The 13,129-nt window shown below is 37.5% G+C and overlaps 1 protein-coding gene across 2 annotated transcripts in view; it reads right to left on the bottom strand.

Moving 5' to 3' along the window:
- MLLT3 (MLLT3 super elongation complex subunit) overlaps positions 1–13,129 on the bottom strand; it is a 267,938-nt gene that overhangs the window by 95,485 nt on the left and 159,324 nt on the right. For both annotated transcript variants that reach the window (XM_045840142.1, XM_045840143.1), the window contains exon 4: positions 7,785–7,928. In XM_045840142.1, the coding sequence (XP_045696098.1) occupies positions 7,785–7,928 (144 nt within the window). The remainder of the gene's footprint in view (positions 1–7,784; positions 7,929–13,129) is intronic.

The raw sequence follows: 13,129 nt of genomic DNA, 5'->3' as shown, positions 1-13,129 counted from the left end.
CTGCCTGATCAATCTTACATTTATTCAAATAAATCACCTTTATCAGTGCTGGTGAAAAACAGCAGCATCCTTTTATTTTGGGGGGCAGAAGATTACAGGATGATAGATATCTGAAAATAACAAAAAAGCATACTTGTCGAAAAACCAATATCCAAAAGTTCAATGAAGCTGTTTAGTAACAGCCACTAAAATAATCTTTTATGTATTATTTTTTTGAGTCATCTTTAAAGTAAGAAGCCATCCATCCATCTCTGGGCACTGCTAAGATGAGTTTGCCACAAAAGCCACTTATATTTTTAGAAACCAAAGTCTTGACAAATCAGTTCCGAAGAACATAATTTGTTACACTTTGAAGAAAGCCTGAGGACAAAGACCTTGGTTAAAGAGGCTTCCGTATCTTTTTGTAACCTTTCCAAATGTAAATATGTGGGAAGAGTACTCATAAATTTAAGCTAAACTAAAGTACTGAGAATATTTCCCATTTAACATACATTAAAATGTGGTCTTTGAAAGGAAATGAAAATGACTTTTAAACATATGAAAAGATGTTCATCATAGCTCTAAGAGAAATGTGAATTAAAAATGAGGTATCATTTTCACTCATCAGATTGGGGAAAATTTTTTCATAAAGTACTGTGTGGAGAAGTAGATATTCTCTTACACTGTTGATGCAAGCATAAAGTAGTGTAACTTCTTTGGCAGGCAATTTGTAAATGTCTATCAAAATTTAAATTCCACTTTGCCTTGGAGTCAATTTTACTCCCAGGAGTTTACCCCCTAGATACAGCCATCCATAGGCACAAAGAACTATGTAAAAGATTATTCAATATAGCTTCTTCGGTGACCTGAAGGAAGATTCAACTCACTGTATGTTATTTTGTATTATGTGCATTTAGTTTAAAAAATTAAAATTTTAATGGGAGAAAGAATGATCTGTACTGTTTATAAATTAGAAGGGTTCTAAACTCCTCTTTAAAAGGAAATTGTAAACTACCCGACACAAGATTAATTCCAGAACCCTGTGATAAAATGCCATGTTCAGATGGCTTGACAGAGCGGCAGCATTAGTGAAAGTCCCCTATCATAAGATGCCTTTGGCTCTTCAATAACCAAAACCCCTTGTTGGGGCTCCACTGTGGACTTGAATTCCACTTTACAATAAGCAGAGTTTCAGAAAGATTCCAATTTATTCCTTGCAAAAACATACCATATATAAAGGCAACTGTCACTCTGAAAAACAGGACTGCATTATGCTGCAGGCTTAGCACAGACTGAAAGCATGTTCCCCATGTCTCCTCCAGCATATCTTGCCAAATGGGTGTCTGAGACGTCCTATTGAAACAGGTGGTGTCTGAACAGAATTGGATTTCTGCCTATAGAAACCCTAGTTTAAACAACTGCTGGTTAGTTTTAATTTTCAGTCCTTAAAATTAACTGCTTGCCAGTGATTCAGAAATAGACTGAACAACATGTTTAGACTTTGCCCTGTTTAATTGAGGAAAAAAAGAACAAAAAAAGTCGGGGAGCCACCACACCCTACCTCTATTCCATAAAGAACAATGGAACCAAAGCAGACTACTTGATTTCCAGGCCAAAAAAAAGGGGCGGGGGAGGCAGGGGCAGCAGTTGTAACATAAATTCAGTTCACTCAAGATGCTTGCCCCTTTGTACTTTTTTCATAGAAACACAAGGATGCGACTACCTTGCTGCCATACAATTTAGGAAATCTTCTGGCTTTCAGAAGCCTTTAATCTTTCAGAAATTTACAATTAAGAACAATGGTAAGAATGAATCATTTCTGTAGTGAAAACTTTTATCTTAAAAAATGATATTCCAAACAGATCTGTGTTTCATGTTATACAAACAAAATATAGTCAGAATTAAATTCCTTGAAGAGAGACATCATAGGCTAATCTTTAATCCTAATACAAATCCATCAATGTGCTGATCACACTAATCAGTGGTAACAATGTTTTCCTGTGAATATGTCTACTGTAGCTTACACTAAATACAATAGCAAACCTTTTTCACTGTACCTTTAAGTTTTTAATAGAAAAGTGGTTAAAGATCTGGTGGTTTTTTTAAACCATCAATCAAAGGAAAAGGAACCAAGGGGCTGGGTATCTCCTGTGTTCCACACCATGGTTACACATTCCCGAAAAGGAAAACAGCCTCGTCCATTTCACAGGTGACGAACTAAGATTCAAAAAGATGTAATAACTTTATTCAGCTAAAAGATGACAAAAAATGAAATTTTTACTCAAATCTGCCTGATTTCAAAACTTTTCCAATTGTATCACCCTCCCTCCCAACAGGAAACCTGGAGTCATGAGTCCGTAGAATGACAAGTTTTAGTTATATGCCATACACTTATCTATTTTTACTTTGCCAGTACCCAAAAGAGAAACCTATCCTCTTTCAATCAAGTATAATAGATGTCAAACCCTTCTGCAGTTTTTTGTTAAGACCGAATTTCAGTTACTAAGAAGATCAAGTAACCAGAGTGAAAAATAATCCATTGTAATCATAAACCCTTTACAAAAAATCCTGATATCCTGAAGAATATATGTGAAAATCACTCTAAAAGGATTCTCAGTTCCGGTTTTAAAAAGCAGACAGAAATATCTCAATGCAAATGAGAGGTGCTTCTCCATGGAGTACACTTGGCCCTTCTGCTTAAAATTCAAGAACAAACAGATTATATCAAGACTGCCCTCAAACGTTTATTGCTCACTATCCTCCACCCGTCCTACCAACCAAAAAATAAGATCTCTAAATGCAATCTCCTCCCAAAAGCTCGCGGGTTGTTCTTTTCCATTTCCTAACCCCTACCTTCTGTCTTTTTCTTACTCAAGGTTTGACAGGAGCTAGATCCTAAACCAAATCTACAACTTCCCTGGTAACTCCAATAAGGTCTCTCTCATAGAGGAAACTACCTTCAGGGTTATGTAAATGAAATCATTCTGTATTTCAATATTCTCAGAAAACTGTGCTTAAATCCAAATACGCCCCTCCCACAAAAGTTTTCCTTTTAGAGCAAGGGTATCTTGAATACAGGGAGTTGTGCAACAGAAGAACACTGGGTGCATATGTTCCAAGGATGAAGTACACCAAAATTTCTCTGAGACTATTTAGAAAAACATTGCGTTTTTTAAAAATCCACTGAAAAGAAGAGAATGTTATTGACCAAAAAAAGGTTGTCATTTAGCTATAGGTTTATAGACTTTGAAGTAAAAAAAAATTTGCAATTATTCAAGATTCTTCTGGCAAAACATTCTTTGGAATCATTTTTTTTCTAAGAGCTGAAAGCATTTTTCTAGGATGATTCCAACTCTAAAAACAACCTTTCTGATCTCTTGAAAAGCCAAGTTCAACTTTTAATAGTGCTATGTACTTTTGGCTTAAAGAAGTACAAGAGAAAAAACCAAAGCCAAAACAGTAAGTGTACTCTACTTATGCCTCAAGCTGCACACAATAACTTCACACATAACTTCACATATGAAGAGAGGATTAATTTTTTTCCTTCAAAGGTAGAATATATACATCTCTATGTCACAGATGCAGTGGTTAGGTATAAGAAACACAGCACCACCGCCTTTCTCACCCCAAAATCCAGTGGAAAAATAAGGTTTATCTGAAGAGACAGAGTCATGAAGAATATTTCTAACAGACACCAAAAACAAAAGGCAAAAACGCAAAAATAAACAAGTAGAACTACCTCAAACTATAAAGCTTCTGCACAGCAAAGAAAATCATCAACGAAATGAAAAGGCAAACTATGACATGGTAGAAAATATTTGCCAATCATATATCTGATAAGGGGTTAATATCCAAAATATATAAAAATTCCTACAACACAATAGCAAAACAACAACAACAAACCCCAATCTGATTTAAAAATGGACAGAGGAACTAAACAGACATTTTTTTTAAAAAAAGAAGACATGCAGAAGGCTAAAAGTACATGAAAGGATGTTCAATGTCACTAATCAGAAAAAGGCAAATCAAAACAATAAAATACCACCTCATACCTGTTGGAATGGCTATTACCATAAGACAAGAGATAGTAAGTGCTCCTGAGGAAGCAGAGAAAATGGAACACTTGTGGACTGTGGGTGGGATTGTGTATTGGTACAGCTACTATGGAAAACAATATGGAAGTTCCTGTAAAAATTAAAAATAGCCTGGCTGGCGTAGCTCAGTGGACTGAGCGCAGGCTGTGAACCAAAGCATCATAGGTTTGACTCCCAGTCAGGGCACATGCCTGGGTTGCAGGCCATGGCCCCCAGCAACCGCACATTGATGTTTCTCTCTCTCTCTCTTTCTCCCTCCCTTCCCTCTCTAAAAATAAATAAATAAAATCTTAAAAAAGATTATCTCTTTAAAAAAAATTAAAAATAGAACCACCATATGATTCAGCAATCCAGTTCCAGGTATATATCTAAAGGAAATAAAAACAGGACACTAAAACAATATCTCTTTTTCTGGTGTTCACTGCAGTATTATAATATCCAAGACATGGAAACAACCTAAGTGTCCATCAACAGATGAAAAGATAAAGATGTGGGCTGTGTGTGCGTACACATGCAGAAATAAATAAAGTATTATTCAGCCAGAGAAAGAAGGATATCCCTGCCATTTGCAACAACATGGATCAGCCTTGAGGGCATTATGCTAAATGAAAGGCAAACAGAGAAGTAAAATACTATATATCACTTATATTGGAATCTAAAAAAGCCAAACTCATAGAAACAGAAACTAGAATGGCAGTTACCAGTGGATGGAGGAAAAGAGGGGTGTTGGTAAAAGAGTACAAATGTCCAGTTTGAGATGATTAAGTCCTGAGGATCTAATGTCCTGTATGGTGATGATAGTTTATACTACTGAATTACATACTTCATATCTGCTGAGAAAGTATATCTTAAATATTCTCACCACAAACTAGAAAGGGTAATTATGACATGGTAGAGGTATATAAGTTTATCAAATCGACACATTGTATGCCTTAAACTTAATATAATGTTATGCATCAATTATATCTCGATATATCTTATATCTCGATTATATCTTGATATAATAATATCAATTATATCTCAATTATATTTATTTATTAATAAATAAAGCTGAAAAATTTTCTAATAAAATCAAAATGGTTCATAAGTCAGTGACACAATGATAAGCTCCATTAATACTGAGACAATAATAAATATTTAAATATCAGATAAAAATTATATGAGGTAGCCAAAAATCTAGGTAAGATTTTAAGAAAGTATTTAGTAGTCTATAGACATTTCCATAAAAGACTAATCTTCCCATATAAAATGAAAAGAATCTATAGGATTACTTTTATTTGAATTAATTTTTAAATTTTAATTTTACTAAAAAATTCACTGGAATCCATCCCTTAAAGAATTTATGTCAAATAACTAGTGTGCTTGAATATTCCACATTTCAGTTTATTATGTAGAGTTGTCAAGACATAATCTAAGTCTAATAGGAAAAAAATCTGCAGGGTTCAAATAGCACTTAAACACACAAAGAAAAGTTGGAAATCAAGGAGATAATTCTGAGATAAAGACTAAGTCTGGTAGGAGACAGAAATCTACTAGAGACCTTATCAGGAGGCAGTGCTACACTCCACTGCACTATCAATGACCTGTAACCTCTTCTCCAGCTCACAAGCAATCCTTGAGTACTCTGGGACTAAGTGATTGTTTTAAAAAGTTCTTGTGTCATATTTACTTTTTCCTGTGACCCTTATCAGAAGCCTAATGTACTCAAGTTCTGTAATTCACATGCTCCAATTACCTACCTAACTGCATACCCGAGAGGAATAATCAGAAGTGTAAAATGCCACCCTCATAAAAAGAAAAATGATGAGAACTAGGATTTAAAATGTACCAGTTCATTTTTAAGGGCATAGCCAAAGATAAATAGCATCAACACTGTGCTCTTGGTAACTATAAAAAAAAATAAAATAGAGTTGCTTTTTATCATTAAAAAAAGAAGCAGCATAGCCCTGGCTGGGTTTCTCAGTTGGTTGCAGTGTTGTCCCATACACCAAGAGGTTGGATCTTCGGTCAGGGTGCATGTGATGGGCAACTGATCGATGTTTCTCTCTCACATTGATGATTCATTCTCTCTGTCTCTGTCTCTCTCAAATCAATTTTAAAAAAGAAACAAACATCCTCAAGTGAGGATTCAGAAAAAAAAAAGAAGCAGCAGCATTTCCTTAATAAATATATAGTAAATCCTTAACTTTAAAATGAGTTGTCTCCTATCCAAGTCCTAACCAAGGCCAACCTTGCTTAGCTTCTGAGGTAAGACAAGATCAGGCATGTTCAGAGGGTAGGGATGTAGTAAAGGAGGTCAAATATATGGTGACAGAAGATGTGACTTTGGGTGGTGAGCACACAATGGAATATACAGTTGGTGAATCATGGAATTGTACACTTGAAAACTACATAATCTTATTAACCAATGTCATGGCAATACATTTAATTTTAAAAAATAAAATGAGTTGTATTACAAAAGTCCATTTCTTCATGAAGATAAATTTCCCCATAAAATATTACAAATGGTGGTCCATTTCCAAAGTTGGCTCAATCACCTCTTTAACCCACAATCTACCAACATAGCACAGTGCTGAATGAAATGTGGTAAAAGCATTGAATACTTGCAATATCTCAAATGCATAGTAGTAGTTTAACTGAAAGGAGAGGAGCTTGACAAGATAGAACCCTCCAAAATGAATTTCAGGGGTCCCCTATAACCCAAAATGTTTACACAATTATATTTATGGGTAATTAAGAGCAGGTCCACAGCTTTGCTGAAGTTCTCAAAGTGATTGTCCATAACCCCATAAAGGGAAGGAACTTCTGTGCTATGCAAAACCCAACACCTTCCTACAACTCCCTCAGGTAGATTTTATCAGTGATCTACATGTGCTTATATATAATGGGAATTTCATGAATACAAAACTATCAAAAACCTTCCAGAAAAACAAAGTGAATGAAATTCTACAGTAACAAACACATTTCAACATTGTATGGGGTCTGAACTGCCAACATAAGATGACACAGAAGTGCATCTAAAGTAGAGGCTGGTGATGCAATGGCACAAGTGTAAAGCAGATGTTGACCCGTCAATAGTGTCTGTCAGCTGACTTAGGTGCAATAAACATTTCATATTGTTTAATGTTAGTAAAAAAAATCACTTAAGCAAATTTTCCCCATCCTAGACAAATCACATAGGCAAAAATTTACCACACCTGTTACTGTTATCTTAAAAAGGAAAATCCATCTTTTACCTACATGCAATTTAAACAAACATAAATAAGTATTTAAATTACCCAAGCATGTAATATGAATGAATACACCTTTCCTATTAATTTTGATCATGAATGCTTGGACAATAATTCCTTTTTATATAATATTTAATGTTATTTTCAACTTTACCCAAAAGTTTCTATAGATTAATATAAGAAAGTTCAGATATTGTTCTTTTCTTGATTGATGACATTTTATTGGTTTAGGCTTTTTGTTTAAATAAATTTGAACTGTATAGACTGTAAGGCTTTTCTAACCAACAGTGTAAATTCATGCTCATACCTACTTAAAATGTTATTGCTTGCTTATCTCTTTATCGCAAACCAGGAATCTGTCTATAGTTAAGCCTTTATGGTACTTAATCTCTTTTACCTCTCTCAAAACATCATTATACTTCTCAACACACTAGCAACTAATTTTCTGTTGGAAGGCTTTTCACAAGACAGTGCCACTCACCCCTCCTGCCTTCAGCAACTTTCTTCTAAACTCCTCTGTGGGGTTGTTGAAAGTTAGCTTTTCACAGCGGAGGTGATTCACTGGTGGATGGCCTTCAAGATGCAGGAATAAGTCATAATCAAAGCGGACTTTCTTAGGTTCTTCCTAGAGGTTGAAAAAAATTGAGACAGAAAAGAGAGAGTTAGGCATAAACAGAAATTTAGAAAGCAAAGATTTACTCTTCATAAGGAACAGAAAAGACTCAGACATCTAAGAGCTATTATGTCAAAGAAATACTGGGGGGAAAATACCACAGAATTATCTACAAAGCAAAATGGAAACACCTGATAAATTAGTTTCTTACGTTAAGGGGAAACCAAAAACAATGAACTTATCATCGTTCCTGCAAGCTTTCAAGTGGTATGACACCAGCAACTCAGCCATCCAACTAGAAACCTAAGACACCCCTGAAATTACTCCTTCCCATTCTTACTCTACCTTCCCATACCCATTATCAACTCCTGCCATTCTCTCTCCTAAATATTTCTTGAAGCCCTCTAATCCATACCGTTGTGGACCCTGAGAAAGAAGACACCTATTAAGAAGGGCTCCCAGTGGCGAACTGGGCTCATATTTTTAAAAACAACAGCCTATCAGTCATTTCTATACAGCAGCCTCACACAAACTGGACTTCAGAGACAAGACTGAACTGCCTGCCTCTGCACTGCACTGCCTGTCTCTGCACTGCACTCCTACCTGCACTGTGGTTTTGCCATCTGAGCCAGCCCATGTAAATAAGTTTCTTGAATCTATTTCAACCAATAGGACGGAGGCTTTCCTCACTGAATCAGAGCTGTGCAGCTACAGCCCCAACAACATCTTCACCTACCAATCACAGAAGCTCCATTCTGACCAATCGGGAAAGTGCCTTTTGGATCAAACTGCAAGAACTGAGTCCAGATTTGCATGAGGACAGTTGAATCAGGAACCAGGCATGAGGACTTCCGTCTATATACACCAGTTCCCCTCTGGCTATGGGAGCACACTTTCCCTTTCTACAGAAGACTGTTTCTCTGACTGAGCTAAACACCAAAGATGTCTCCCCAGAGCACAGTGGAGCAGACCAGCACAAACCAGAAAAGACTGGCACAGAAAGGAGCAGGACAAAGCAGAGTGGAGCAGACCAGTGCAGCACAAACAGCCCAGCGGGCAGCAAAGTAGAGCTGTTGAGCACTGAATAGTTTCCTTCCTCACTGTACCCCAAATTGGGGATTTCCACTGGCATTGAACTGGTATCAATAACCATGGGTTGACACTATTATTCTCTTACTCACTGCCCAAACTCCTATAAACTCCTTTCTATAGTAGGTCTTCATACTTCAAGACAGATTATCTTCAATTTTTCCTTCATTCAGACTTCAAAATTATCTAGTATATGACAGAAAAATCTATCCATTTTCATACTTGATTAAAATTTTAACAGCTTCTAATTAACATTAGGATAAAAATTTAACCTCACACGAATGCCATGTAAGGACATTCCTAATCTGGCTCTTGGCTTCTTATCTTACCATATTCTTTTCACTCATCTGATGACCTGGCAACACATTACTGTTGGTTCCTGGTATTTATCGGGTTGGTTAACTCTGGTTTCCACTCTTGCTTTATGTTACTACCTTCATTGGCTACCTCCATTCCTCCCATCCCAACTCCTCACTGCCTCTCCTAGGTGGCATGCATCTCTCTTATCCATGTCACATTTTAGAATAACTGTTTTCTAATTTTCTCCCTTTACTCTGATAGATCATAAGATTCTTGAAAGTAGGAACAATGGTTGAATCATCACTATATCCTCAACAGCCAGTTTAGTGCCTATGCGTAGTAGAAAAGCGACAAATGTCTGTAAAATGAATAAAATAATGGCATTTTTCCTAAACTGGAAGGACAAAATAGTTTCATATCCAAAAGAACACATTAATTAAAATTCCATACCAAAGTTCTACTTTTATCTTTTTTTTTTAGAAATTTATTTTCCTTAGCATTTAAAAAATATTTTTAAAGATTTTATTTTTAGACAGATGGGAAGGTAGGGAGAAGAAAGGGAGAGAAACATCCAAGTGTGGTTGCCTCTCATGGGCATCCTACTGGGGACCTGGCCCACAACCCAGGCATGTGGCCTGACTAGGAATTGAATCAGTGACCCTTTGGTTCGCAGGCTGGTGCTCAATCCTCTGAGGCACATCAGCCAGAGCTGTTTTTTCTTTTTTTGTTTTTAATTATACTTTACTGATTATGCTCTTAAGTTGTCCCAATTTTCCTACTTTTGCTACCCCCACCCAGTACCTCCCACTCCCTCAGGCAATCCACATACCTTTGTTCATATCCATTGGTCATGCATATAAGTTCTCTGGCTACTCCATTTCCTATATGTACTTTACATCCCCATGGCTGTTCTGTGACTACCAATTTGTGCTTCTTAAATCCCTCACCTCTTCACCCATTTCCCCAAATCCCCTTCCCATCTGACACCTATCAAAACATTCTCCATACACATGCTTCTATTTCTGTTCTTAGTTTTTTTTTTATTTAGTTGTTTACTGGTGTGTGTTTATTGCCATTCTACTGTTAATAGTTTTAATCATCTTCTTTTTCTTAAATAAGTCCCTTTAACATTTCATACGTAATGGTTAGGTGATGATATACACCTTTAGTTTTTTCTTGTCTGTAAAGCTCTTTATCTGTCCTTTGATTCTAAATGATAGCTTTGCTGGGCAGGGCAGTCTTGGCTGTAGGTCCCCATTTTTCCTGATTTTGAATATTTCTTACCAATCCCTTCTTGGCTGCAAAGTTTCTTTTGAAAAATCAGCTGACAGTCTTATGGGAACTCCTCTATCAGTAATTAATTAACTGCTTTTCTCTCACTGCTTTTAAGATTCTATCTTTAACCTTTGGCCTTTTAATTATGATATGTCTTGGAGTGGGCCTCTTTGTGTCCATCTTGTTTGAGACTCTCTGTGCTTCCTGGACTTGCATTTCTTTTTCCTTCACCAAATTAGGGAGGTTTCTTTCATTATTTTTTCAAATAGATTTCCAATTTCTTGCTCTTTCTATTCTCCTTCTGGCTCCTTACACTACCCTTGTTTTTTCTGGATTCTTGTTGTTCTGCCTGGTTGTTTTTTGCTTCCTGAAGTTCCAAATCATTGATTTGATTCTCAGCTTCATCCACGCTGTTGATTCTCTGTAAATTGTTCTTTATATTCATTAGTGTACTCTATGTTTCTGCCTGGATATTTTTTATTAAAAAGATCCTTAGTGAAGTACTAAGTTCCTTGAGCATCCTTATAACCAGTGTTTTGAACTTTGCCTCTGATAAATTGCTTATCTCCTTTTTGTTAAATTCTTTTTCTGGAGTTTTGATCTATTCTTTCATTTGGGCCATGTTTCTTTGTCTCTTATTTTGGCAGCCTCCCTGTGTTTGTTTCTATGTATTACTTAGAGCTGCTTTGACTCTGTGTCTTGGTACTGTGGCCTAATGTAGTAGATGTCCTATAGGGTCACAGCCTATGGTGGCACAGCCTCCCCTCTCACCCAAACAGGGTGCTTGAGGTGCACTCTCTGTGTTGGCTAAGTAATCCCCCTCTTGTAGTTGAACCTTGACTGCTGTTGACAGGTCAACAGCAGGGAGTTTCCCAGGCCAGTCAGCTGCAAGGACTGGGTGTGACCACTGGCCATCAAACTCTGCCCTCCGTGGAGGATCAGCTGTGCAGGGGCAGGGTGGTGGTGCTCCAACATGGTCTATAGCTGTACCCTGGGTTCAGAGGTTCTGGGATTTCTTTAATGGTATAGGCCAGGGTCAACTGCCGCCTGTGTGCTGCTTGGGCCCACCTGCATAAGCTATAAAGCAACCTGCAGATGGCTGCTACTTGTCCTGGGCTTGAGGCCCCAGGTAAGGCCAAACTGTGATCCAAAGCTGGCTGCTGCTAGTGCCGGTCCTGGGGCTGTTTAGCCAGAGGTATGAGGGCTCACAGAGGCATGAGGGCTCACTGAGGCCTGCTGTTGCTTGTTTGAGAGAATTTAGGAAGTTGTGAAGAATGAGCCAAGACCAGCCATTCATATGGAAAAGCCATTATTAACAGTTTGGTTGCTCCGATAAATTGGGTGGGGCAGAGCCTCCTCTGATCTCCACAGCAGGGCAACAATGTTAGACAGGTTGCTGGAGTCTCAGATATGGCCCCCGCCTACTGGATCTGTGTGGGGAGGGCTCAGAAGAGGAACAATGGTCTCAGCTTGCCTTTCTGTCAAAGCTGTCCCCTGGCTCTTGCTCTGATGCCATATACTTCAGTTCCTCCCCATATTTTGCTAGCGACTTTCAAGTTGCCACCCTACTGCTGGAGCTCAGACATGGTGAGTCTGAGTAAATCTGTGTATGGACTTTTCAAGAGGAACTGCTTGGGATTCTAGTAGTTACTTTCACCAACTCCAACACTGATGGTTTTTACAGCCACATGTTATGGGGGGGGTTATCTTCCTGGCACTGGAACCCTGGGCTAGGGGGCCTGGTGTGGTGCTGGGATTCCTTGCTCCCAAGATTCTTTCCCAAAGTTTTATCCACCGCATATGAGTATGGGACCAGCCTGTTCTGTGTCTCTGCATCTCCTACCTGGATGGATGTGGTTTATTTAGTCCATAGTTTAGACTTTCATCCAACTTGGTTTCTGACAGTTCTTAGTGATGGTTGTTCCATAGTTTAGAAGTAATTTTGATGTGGTTGTGTGAGGAGGTGAGCTGTGTTTGCGTACTCCTCCATCTTAACCGGGAGTCTGTCTACTCTGGAGCCATTACTCTTAAACTAAATGTTTAGTTAGCTAAACATTTAAACCTCTCTACACACTGATTCTTAAGCATCCATGGTGAAATGAAGACTGAGGATAATAACAATAACTAATATGAAATTTAACACTTACTTCATTTGGATTAATGGCGAGTTGTTTTGCAGATTAAGGCACTTGGAATTTGCTATGTGACTTTACATAAAAACTGCTTGTGTATTACAGATATTAACCAATCCTATAAAATATTATAATTTTTCATTGTTGTTAATTTTGCCATTTTGTTTTAAATAATAGTTTTATTGACATAAAGCTATAATTCACAAACCATAACAATCACCCTTCTAAAATATACAGTTTAGTGAGTTTTAGTATGTACACTATCACCACCATCTAATTTCAGAACGTTTTCATCACTCCAGAAATAAACCTAAGACACACAGTAGTCATTCTCCATTCCCCCAGACCCAACATCCCCCAGTTCCACTAATCTTCTGTTTCTACAGAGTAATCTGTTCTGACAGTTCACGTAAATGC

Source organism: Phyllostomus hastatus, unplaced genomic scaffold (assembly GCF_019186645.2).
Source record: "Phyllostomus hastatus isolate PE091 unplaced genomic scaffold, TTU_PhHast_1.1 phas_contig_34, whole genome shotgun sequence".
In the NCBI taxonomy this organism is placed as follows: Eukaryota; Metazoa; Chordata; class Mammalia; order Chiroptera; family Phyllostomidae; genus Phyllostomus; species Phyllostomus hastatus.
This window is presented reverse-complemented; position numbering and strand designations above follow the sequence as displayed.